At 56.9% G+C, this 11,216-nt stretch overlaps 2 protein-coding genes across 2 annotated transcripts; both read left to right on the top strand.

Annotated features, from left to right (window-relative positions):
* Window positions 1-132: 132 nt before the first annotated feature.
* On the top strand, window positions 133-1,255 carry NCS57_00562200 (uncharacterized protein; the record flags this gene model as incomplete). Its single annotated transcript, XM_053055538.1, has 2 exons — window positions 133-284; window positions 361-1,255. The coding sequence occupies exons 1-2, from the start codon at window positions 214-216 to the stop codon at window positions 1,253-1,255; spliced, it is 966 nt and encodes a 321-aa protein (XP_052914493.1). The 5' UTR covers window positions 133-213.
* Window positions 1,256-7,393: 6,138 nt separating this feature from the next.
* On the top strand, window positions 7,394-10,996 carry NCS57_00562100 (uncharacterized protein; the record flags this gene model as incomplete). The annotated part of the gene is made up of 3 exons (XM_053055537.1): window positions 7,394-8,063; window positions 8,146-10,479; window positions 10,551-10,996. 3 exons carry the CDS (start codon window positions 7,394-7,396, stop codon window positions 10,994-10,996), a joined length of 3,450 nt encoding a protein of 1,149 aa, XP_052914492.1.
* Window positions 10,997-11,216: the final 220 nt, after the last annotated feature.

Raw genomic sequence — 11,216 nt, 5'->3', positions numbered from 1 at the left:
CATGAGAAGCGATTCGGACTGTTCGCATGTAGCTCGGTATGATCGAAGGTGTGGCTGGTGAGGGGCAGGTCTTATCGATAAGACCAACCTTGGGTCGCATGAGCGCCATCGCAACTCCAACCTCTTTTGACCAAGACAAGACCATCATTGAACACGCAGAGACCACAACTCTGTGCCGTCCCCATAGTCGCTTTAGAGCTGCAACATGGCAAGATGAGCCATCAACGATACCCCTCCCACGATCCCGTCAAGGAACCCCATTCCATCTCCCTCAAGGTCCTTCGGTGAGCTATGCTCCTGTCTATCTTACGCGGCTCCATATGAATGCCTCGGGTCTAACCTGCAATGGTACTGCTCAAGACTATCTCGCCCTTCGCTTGTCACTCAGTATCCCATCGATCCTCCCTCCTCGATAGGCGCGACCATCAAGCCAGCCCCAGCTCCGGCATCGCTTGCTTACCGCTCCGAAACCACGTCGAACCCGTCCCCGTTCCTCCTCAGCCCCATCGTCAACCTTCCCGTGTCATTTGGCTCGGCATACGTTGGTGAGACGTTTAGCTGCACGCTCTGCGCCAACAATGACCTTCTGCCGGACGTGCCCAAGAACATCCGCGATGTGCGCATCGAGGCCGAGATGAAGACGCCCGGCATGGGTGCTGTCCAACGCCTCGAGCTTGGTCCGCCCACCGACAAGCCTGAGGCAGACCTCGACTCTGGCGGCACGCTGCAGAGGGTCGTCTCATTCGATCTCAAGGAGGAGGGCAATCACGTCCTGGCGGTGACGGTCAGCTACTACGAGGCGACTGAGACGAGTGGGCGCACAAGGACGTTCCGCAAGCTCTATCAGTTCATCTGCAAGGCGTCACTGATTGTGCGCACAAAGGTCGGTCCTCTCAACGCTGCGGCCGGCGACGGACAGCCGCGGCGGTGGGCGCTTGAAGCGCAGCTGGAGAACTGCAGTGAGGACGTGGTGCAGCTGGAAAAGGTGGTGCTGGACACAGAGCCCGGGCTGCGGTACCGCGACTGCAACTGGGAGGCGAGCGGGAGCACCAAGCCGGTGCTGCACCCGGGCGAGGTGGAGCAGGTGTGTTTCGTGGTGGAGGACAGCAGCGGCACCGGGACGTCGGGCGGCGACGTCGAGGTGACACCAGACGGGAGGATCATATTTGGGTCACTGGGCATTGGCTGGAGGGGCGAGATGGGCAACCGAGGATTCCTGTCAACCGGCAAGCTGGGCACGCGAGTGGCACGGTGAGGGCGACACGGCAGAGACAAACCTTGACCCGGGCTCTCAACTTGGAATCATCAGGACAGGACAATCCCGTGATCTCGTTCTACTGCCTGCGAGCTGTGCCGCGGCGCAGACGGGCTCACGCACTGCGACATTCAGGTCTCGGACTGTCAGCAACACGGCACAAGAATAGCACAACCGCTAGGAGAGAGGGCCGCAGGGATATTGAAGGATGCAAAGTAAAGGCAAAGCACCGGCCAGTTTCCGACAACTCGGTCTCAATGGCATATTGACTGTCTCGAACCTTAACTCGAGGCTCGGGCAGGGAAGACATGGGAAAGGCAACGACAGGGGTCACGTCACGGCCGAGAGATGGGGGTGGACACAGGGTTCACCAAGGTAAGTTGGTGCGAGACATGGGGCGCTCTCTCTTTCTTTTTTTGGGGACATGCGAGTCTTGCTTGGGCTGAGTTTCGATGGATGTCAAGGGCATTGTCAAGGACAGGGTCTCTCTCGGGGTTTCTGTCAGTTGTACATGGGCATATAAAAGGATGGATGGATGACTGATGTCGAGCCAGAATAACTGGGGATGGATGGTACGTCGACGACGGGAGTTGAAGGCAGTGGTGAGCCCACTGCCGGGTTCACCCTCGTCAGCCGTCCCAAACCACCGGCTGCTGGTATTGGGTGATATGATACGAAATAGACAAGCCATGACGCGTGCAGCAAGCAGCATGGGAATCTGGGGACTGCAGAAGACAAGGCCATGCCATGCTTAACAATCTATCTACTCCATAGGTGGCCAAGAATAGAATAATATTACCACAGATATTATGCGACCTGTCGTGCGTCCCGTCTCGAGCTTGATCCCACGTCTCTGGATCGGGTTTCCCAAAAGGGATGCAGCAGGAACACTGAGCAGGGGTTCTGACGGCTATGGCCATGGTGGGAGACAATGTTTGCCTGCCTGTAGATCCTCTTCTCTCCGCTGACCACATTGTTTCAACCTTGAGCAAGAAAGTGCACAACTCGAGAGCCGGAGACTGGGATATCCGTGAGGGCACTGACTCGCCTCCAACGGTGCGGCGGCGATCTACCAGGGTGAGCAAACACCAAGCGAAACAGGGCCTCACACTAAGATCTCTGATACCCGCAAGGGAAGGGAACCAAAGGGTAACACACGGTCCAACGTGGAGAGCGACCTGAAACAAGACGACGCGATGGATATCCGACGCCGATCAGCGAGCAGAGATATGCATAGTGGTTTGCCGTGATCGGAAACTGGGCGCAGCCACGATCTTGAGGCGCGCCGTCTTGTGTCAGGTAGACAGAGGTTGAACAGAGTGCTTGAGCGCACCTCATGCGGAGACGTGCATGAGCATGATTACCCAGACGGGCGAACAGAGTGCTCTGATTAGCGCAGTGCAGCATGATGAGCAGTTTTGGGTGAAGCACAGGGAATCAAAAAGAATGCTCAAGGGACAAAACCACGTGGTTGATCCAGCAAGACACACAGCTTGGTGGACCATGTGTGGCCCTCTTTGCAAGCAAGATGAGTTGTCAGTGTCCAAAATACACTGACTTATCAGCACTAGATAGAGGACCGGGAGACGTGGCTCACTCAACCTGGAGAGGATGGCCTGGTCAGCCATCTGGTCTGGCTGCTATGGCACACAATCCAATCTTTCAAACAACACCATGGCGCGCTTGGTAGGCGGCCAATCCGATTACCGACTGGCGTCTAAAGATGAATAGGAGGCGTGTGCGTGCCTGTGGCTCCACGAGGTCGAGGCCAATTGAGGCGTCAAGGTGACGGACGGGATGGTAGTAGGAGAGAGAGCCTGGACCATCGCATCGGGACAAGGGAGTTGCTTGTCTTGATGGCCCCAGGTTGTTGTTTCTGTCCCCGATATCCATACTGTTTCTTGTCTTCTGTTTCCTGGACCGGAGCCAGGCCGACGAGGGGATCAGATTGGCCGACAACACGAACCATGTACACAAACAAATCATCCATCCATGGGTGGAGAGAGTCGGTCTCGTTCTCGTGTGTCTCGCTGCGCTGCGCTGCGTCTCTGGCGTCGTCCGTACCTGCATCAGAGCCTGGCTCGTGCTTTCGTATTCCCACCAGGGCCCGTCAGGGGCGCATTGCTTAGGGCGACCTGGCGTTGGCGCGCTCTTTGGGCTGGGCTGTCTTGGGTGCAGGTAGCCCCTGGACTAGGACCGACGGGCGGCGGCGGCGGCGGCGGCGGCCCCTCAAACGATTCTGTGCCTGATTTATCCACGGGCTCGAGGTCGCACATGAGGTGGATTATGGGAGAAGGGAGATAACAGGGGCGGCGTCAGGGAGAAAGGAGAAGGGCTCGTATTGAAGAGCAACATCGGATGCAACAAGAGTTGAGATCCATGGACGCTCCGTGAACAGAGAAGTTCAGCACCGGTCTGTAAATCGGTATTATACAAGACTGGCCAATCATCGCTGTGCCTCAAGCAGGCGTCGTGTAAGAGGCAGGAGATGCCCGAATTCGAAGTGATCTGCAGGGTTTTATCGACTTTGGGTCCCTCGAGGGCGACTATCCCACGATGTACCTGCCTCCCTCGTGCAACTTCACGTCGATCAGGGATTTGGGATGGATGTCAGTCATGGTTGCCCACGCACGTGCAGAAAGCCCAATCCAATTCAGTTCATCTTTATCCTTGCTTAGCAGATGAAGCTAACATCCATGGAAGTTACTGTCTCACGTCTACGGGATGAAGCCTAAGTACTGTGTACTTTCACTTCTTTTATCTGCTTTTGGCTGGCTGGCTGACTGGCTCATCTCTGTCATTGCGGAGAGGGAGCCAGAGAGTCGAGGGGCGCTATGAAAAAGGACGCCATCGTCAACCCACCGCGCTAGATTGGGGGTCGGCTGTTAGCCTCGTTAGACTAGGACTGACGTAGGCCCAGCTGCCTTCAACAGTTTGTTCCAAAGAAGAAGCAAGGAAGAAGAAAAAAAGCGAAAAGGGAGGCGAAATGGAGAGAGGAAGCGAAGGCACAGCAGTAAGAAAGAAAAGCAAATATTGCAGAAGCGAAAGAGGGAATGACGATCATGCAAGTTGCTGCAAATCCACAGCCAGCCAGACAGACACACTGGCAGTCTTGATGTCGACGGAGCGTTTGGGGCGTCGTTCTGCAGGCCCATCTGCACAAGAACGGTGAGGGTGGGATTGAGATGGGGGAAGGAGCGCCTTGCGTGCCCACCTGCGCACTTAGCCAGCCGAGGCGCTCAGCCAGCTCCAATCGGGTTTTTATTGGCAAGTCGATTTCCAAGGCAGGCAGGAAGGAGCGTTGGACAAGCAGGACAGGGCATGCCCAGACTTCTTGGTTCAACAACAGTCACTGCACATCTCCCACCCCGGGTTTCAGCATCCGGCTCATAATCATGCATCCATTTCTTGTTGTATTTCCCAAAGGAGCACAAAAGACGCCTTATTCAATACTGCACCACACCGCATCAGTCGTTGCGCGAGCCGTGGTCCTGGGGTGATATTGCCTGCCCTTTTCCTCCCCTTCAGATCTGCCTGCCAACAACGGCAGCAGGAACTGGGACTCAAGCCCGGGCCCGGACCCGGAAATATGGGTCCTGTACGAGCTCCTGATTCTGCTACTGCACCCGGCGCTGCAACCACAACTGCATCGTAGTGCTGTCGGCCGACTAATCACTTATTGGATCACAGGCAAGGAGTTTCTCATCAGTGATCCGAAACCACAAGCAAACCTGTGTGCTGTGTTGTGTGGCTTTGCCTCAAAACGACAGCGCACCACACCACACCTATTTTTGTGCTGGCTGACCAGAATCCAAACAGGGCCGCATCGGGCGCGAGGGAGTCATAGCCCAGGACGGACAACTCATCGGTTGAGAGAGCCATCGAGCCGTGATGGGTGCCGTCTCGCAGAGTTACTGCCCAAAGCATGCATGTTCCTAGTGTCGCTGATGCAGAAGTAGAAGCAGAAGCAGAAGCAGTCGCAGGTGCACCCACTAGCGGTTGACGCTCATATCATCCGCAGAGTAGCATCCGTTGCATGGTCTCCTCTATCATGTTTACGATCAAGCATATTTCGTAGGGTCAAACCTGGGGCTTATATGTCGATGGCCAACGGCCAACCAACTCCATCACCCAACCAACTTCGTCATGAGCTCGGGCTATGTTGGCTCACCTCGCTCAGCTCACGGAGTACCTTTGCCTTAGCTGATGGAGCCGAGACGGAGACCAAGTGGGACTCGTCCATGGGGGAAAGACAAGACATGGAGGTCAGACTGGGACGAGACAGAATGAGGTACCTCCTCTGCCGCACGATAAACGCGCGACTCTGCAGGTACCTCGAACTGAACGGGTTGGTGGGGGAGAAGCGCCCACACGAGAGATACAAGTCATGGTACACGACTGACCCCGGCCATGAGAACCAATGCATGCACCAACGGAGCACCACAGAAATCCATCATGGCCCGTGGAGCCGCTGGCGCAAAGGTTTGCTTGCTTGGCCCCCTGAGCCTGACGGTACCTGGATCGAGCTGGTTTGGGGGGTACCTGATGCCGGGCGCAGGCGGCACTGTACCGCAGAACGGTCGGTACTGTACGTTTTTGGTAAGCGGAAGTGCTGCACTGTTTGGATGGGCAGATCTGGACTGGATGGATGTATCATCGAAAGGTGCCTAGGGACGGCGTGTTTCTGAAGATCGACGCCCATTTTCCTGGTTGCGGCCGCCTACGGATATCAAACCGTCAGAAAAGGCACGGATACATTCCGACACTGTACCATTTCATTCAGGGTTACGGCGACGGGAACGAGACGGCCATTGTTGCTGACTCGGATGCAGATGGTGTAAAGGTATTGGCCCCTTGTCAGGTATGCGTTGTGTTTAGGTGTGGTGGTGGGTGGCAGTGGTGGTGATGGTGCCCAGAGCCCGAACCCAGCGGTGAGTCTCATCAGTGGTTGGCCCTAACTGATGATGGATGGTGGGTGATGGGAGCTCAATCCAGGAGGCTATCACGCCCTCAATGGACTGGTGCCAGGCGCATTTCTCAGTGGTCCCCTAAAATCGGTCCCCTACCACACTGCAACCCTACTTGGTATCGACGCTCTTGGTGGGTGGTTGCCCCTAGAAGCCCTCCCGGGAAGCCCCTGGACTATCAGCCGCCCAAATGCCTGGGCTGCCGTTGCTCCAGCCCCAGAGGCCGAAGGCGTCCAAGAGGTGACGGAACTGGACCCTACAATCCGCCATTTTACGACTAAAGAAGGCACCCTGCGTCAGACACCCCGGTCGCTTTTCTGATGGCCCAGGCTTGCTTGTTCGCCCTGGGTGGGTTGGACGTGGATGTGGATGTATCGGATACCGCTGCCACCAAGTACCCCGTACCCATCCATCTGCTATCCACGGGCGTCCACGTCCCAGGCCTCGTCCGGGTCGAGCTCAGGGAGTAGGTACCTATAACCAGTACCAAGCAGGTACCAAGCACCAGCCAGCACTGGCACTGACGGACGGATCGACGCCAAATCCTCGTCGTCTCTCTCGCTCTCTCTCCTGTTCTATCCGCCCGGGCTCATCTCATTCTCCCATCATCATCAACTTCTCTTTTTTTCTTTCTTTCTTCTTTTCCTTTCCCTATTCACTCGGCTCGGATTCCCGGTGTTATCGTGTCTTGCCCTATTCTCACTGGGGCTGTTGTTTGGGTTGCATCATTCGAACCTGAACCCGCCGACCCAGACCCAACTTTTGGCTCGCTCACGAACGAACGAACGAACGGCGCTGGGCGACTGGCTCACCTCGCCAGTTTCTCGACCTCAGCCCCCTCCTCGTCCACATAGAGTCGAGTCCTTTCTGCCAGCCAGACTTAGCATAGAGCTTCTCGTCGCCCAGAGTAAGTCGCTCAAGCTTGAATTTACCGCCTGCCGCCGCCGCTGCCGCCCTCGCTCGATAATCCGTCTTTCGCTGGTCTTGTCGTCCATGGCCTAACCGAAACCCCAGCAACCTGAAATTTGTCGACCGCGGACCTCTTCACACCACAACCAGAGCGAGACGAGCAGCATAGTCGACGACTGCTCCCCCGCTGCTCTCCGCCCTCACGACCCCCGATTACTCCAACCTTGCCCATTTGCGGCCTAATAGCGACAATTGACATGTCATGGAGAACTCTTCGACCCCTCTCGCCGACTATTTCTGGATCGCCGGCGTAGAGTCGGTGTCCATCCACGACCCCGCGTCGCAGCCAGTCGTCCCCGTCGTTCCTGTCGAGTCCACCATCGCCGAGGATGGCGAGCCCGAAGACGATTTTGCCAACGGCTCCCAGGCCAAGGCCAACGCACGACACTCGCGGCACAGTTCCTCCAACCGACTCTCCAGGATATCTCTCACCGACCGATTCTCGGTGCACACACTCGAGGAGAACGACGGCAACACCAAGAGCAACCGCAGCAGCGCCACTATTCGCCCTGTGAATCCCCCCAACTTCGGTGCCACCAATGGAGGGGCCAATTCCACCGGTACCCCCAGCGGTATCCTGGGCGAGGGCCCCATGCTCATGGGCGACTTTGATTTTGATAAGGCCCTTGTCAAATTTGCAGCCGAGCGCGAGGTCTTTCTCGAGGATCTGACCTTCAGTGCCGGCGCAAAAGTCCAGGCTCGGGCACCGATGGTGAACCCTAGAGCCGAGAGGATCAAGGCGGAGGAGAGCGATAGCGGCAGACTGAGTCCTCTCAGAAGCATTAAGGGTAGCATCCGCCGCAAGATGAGTTTTAGGGACATGAACAGCTTGCGCAAGCAGCCCAGCACCAGAGCGAGTGCAAGCCGAGCAGGTTCGTCTTTCACATCTTCTCGGCGCTCCTGTTTGTGCGCCCCATCCTTTGTATGGTGACTTTGGCTAACTTGCAGATGCAGCCTCGATCCGTACTGCGAAGCGTCTCAGCAACTATAATTCCGTGATCCCACCGCCCGAGCCCCTCAACACCGATCCTGATATGCACCCCCTCAAGCGACGGTATGAGCCTGTTCTGCTTGACCGATATCCTCCCCAGGAGGCTGTAGATGAGATTTCCAGGCGTGGAAAGTTCCCCGACTACGTGCCGATGTTTGCCTTTCCCAACGACATTCAGATTGTGTCCTCGGATGATCGGCCACGGTCGACATGGCACGGCTTCACCATGACCTCTGACGATAACAGCAAGTTGTATGGTATTACCATCATCATCTGGACTGCTCTGACTGCCGACGTCGCCGAGGAGGTGGAACAAAGGTGCGAGGAATGGCGGCAGAGCCACATGTCTGAAGAGGAGCGAGAGTTGGCGGCGAGCCTGGGAGTTCGACTGGCTGGTGAGCGGACACACCTCTCGCAGCTTCTCGCCAAGCTGCCCACGATCCCATCAGGCTCCCCAGCGCGTGAGAGGCTCGAAGACGAGATTAGCACGGTGGAGGAAAAGATCACCCTCATGACGGATATGCTTCGGCCCCTGAGACACGGTGCTGCATCCAAGATTGAGGGCCTCACCACTGGCGAGAGCGGACTTTGGACACCTCGTGCTTACGGTATTCTGGGACGAGACCCGGCCAACATGTCGTTCTGGAAGGAATGGCTCAAGGCAATTGTCACGCCCATGACAGACGGCGGTGTGCTGAGAATACCCCCGAGCTCGCCCAAGGTTGGGCGCTGGCAGCCCCTGGAGCGGTACGTTGTCAACCTGTGCACCGAGGCGTTCAATCCCCTGGGGTCCAAGACCCAGGTCGAGCTGGGTGTTCGAGAGCTACGGCTCTATGCTCGAAAGGAGGCCGAGAACGAGCTCCCGGGCTCACGAACCATTGATCTCTATGCCCTGTTCAGGTGTCTGTCGCTGGAGAACATTGTTGCGCTGTTCGAGTACGCCATGTCGGAATCTCGCATCATCTTTCTCTCGTCTCACACGAGCATGCTGCACCTTGCATGCCATGCCTTGGCTAATCTGCTCTATCCACTCAAGTGGTCGAGCATCTTCATCCCTGTTCTTCCCGCACGACTCTTGTCGGCCCTCGAGGCGCCTTGCCCCTATATTGTAGGCATTGAGCGACGATACGACAAGATCGAGCTGCCCGAGGATGACTATGTTCTGGTCGACCTGGACAAGGATACCATCGATGCCACCTCGCAGCCGGTCCGCCTCCCACGTCAAGCCCGCAGGAAACTCATGTCCCTGCTGCAGGTTGCGGCGCCACACAAGCTTCGATATGGTGTCACGACAGGACCTCCTCCATATGCCATGGAGTCATTCCCCTACGATGCATTCTCCAGCGAGAACGGCGCCCTCTTCAGGTCACCAACTTCCAAGAGCACCCTGGGCAAGTGGGTGTCACAGAACTCTTCGGGCTTTGGAGAGGCGGATCCGGCAAACGAGATGCAGCCGCCAGTCTTCAATGCTTTCGCTACCGCCTTGGTGGAAAATGGTAGATCAGACAGACCCAGCACTAGCAAGTCTGGCAAGACCAGCCCGCAGTCCTCGGTGTCTCCAGTCTCGATGACATTCCCTCCCATGCCTTCAACTCCAGTGTCCCGAAGCGACTCCGGGTTTGCGCTTGCAGCCACACTCCGAGAGAAGCGATCAGGACACTTTGGAGAAGAGAAGATGCGACGCAGCTCGTCGTTTGGCCTGGATAAGCACCAGCCGTTCCACAAACCGAGCCTCCCGTTCCTCAATGGCCACCAGGCCAACCTGTCCATCTCAGCCATTTCTGTGGACTCCCAGACATCGTTTGGAGGAGGTTATGGAGGCGGATACGGCGGCGGCGGTTATGCTCCCTCAACCTACGCACAGTCGACGCTGGCCGCGTCAACCATCATGCCCAGCATGCAGATCCAGCCTGTGCGGAACACGGAGACAACTGTCTGGGTTGAGGGCCACTGCTTCAACTGGATCCCCAGGGATAACACGTCCATCTGTACCATCTGCAACGAGCACGCCGAAGGAGATGGCATCTACATGTGCAACGCCTGCAAGACCTTTTCCCACGGCAGATGCCTCGGCCACGTCTCCCTTGTCTGTCCGGACGCCTTCCACGCAGACCGCGTCCGGGCGGCGTTTGTCCGCTGCCAGGCGAGTCTGTTGTACACATACCGCAAATATCTTGGACGGCCTTCGCGTCAGCAAAAGAGCAATGGCCAGCTGTACGCCTTTGATATGGAGGGTTTCATGAAGAGTCTCCCGTACGAGCAGCACGACTACGCAGTCATGATGCGAGAAACACAGTGTAAGTCAAGTCACGTCACATCACATCTGTTTAGCCTTTGGACGGTCTGATGCTAATCTGGAATTCAAAAGGCTTCAACGAGTTTATTCATGACCGAGAGATCCACCCCGCCAATGCATCGGCGATCCGTCTGTTTGACGAAATCATCATGGCCAAGAGGGCCCGAGGCCGGACCGGTCTGTCGACAGGTCTCTCCCGTCTCTCCACCATCCGTGCCTCTCACGGTGCCTCCCTGCACGCCGGCAGCTTTGCTCCTCCGAACCGCGGCGGCAAGGTGCCGCAGTTCCTTGGCGACACATCCGACCACATTTGGCGGACAGCCTCAGTGCCGCTGCCCAAGGGCAACTTCCCGGGCGAGTACCGATCTGTGGTGACCCGTATTCCCGCCCGCCTCGACCGGTCTCTCATGCGGGAACCCCGTTCCATCCAGGGCATGCCTCGTGTCGAGCCACGAGGTGCCCGTGGCCTGATCCGAAAGCAGGTTCCCAGCATGCTTGGCACCACCCCTCCAACTTGAGACATAGAATGTGCGACAGGAGAACATTTCTTTTAGTGAGGGAAGCAAAGAGCCCGGGAGCTCGGAGCTGACCATCCAACCAGCAGCCCCCTTCCATCGGTGATGCTGAAACCCATACACATAATGGTGTGACACCCCCCCTTTTTTTTCGCTCAAAGGGAGCCTTAAGGGGGGGGTGATCCAATGACAAAAATGAAGAATGGAAAATAGGGAGAAATCA

This window comes from Fusarium keratoplasticum, chromosome 4 (assembly GCF_025433545.1).
Source record: "Fusarium keratoplasticum isolate Fu6.1 chromosome 4, whole genome shotgun sequence".
In the NCBI taxonomy this organism is placed as follows: domain Eukaryota; kingdom Fungi; phylum Ascomycota; class Sordariomycetes; order Hypocreales; family Nectriaceae; genus Fusarium; species Fusarium keratoplasticum.
The sequence above is the reverse complement of the archived record's forward strand: the minus strand, read 5'-3'. Positions and strand labels throughout refer to the sequence as shown.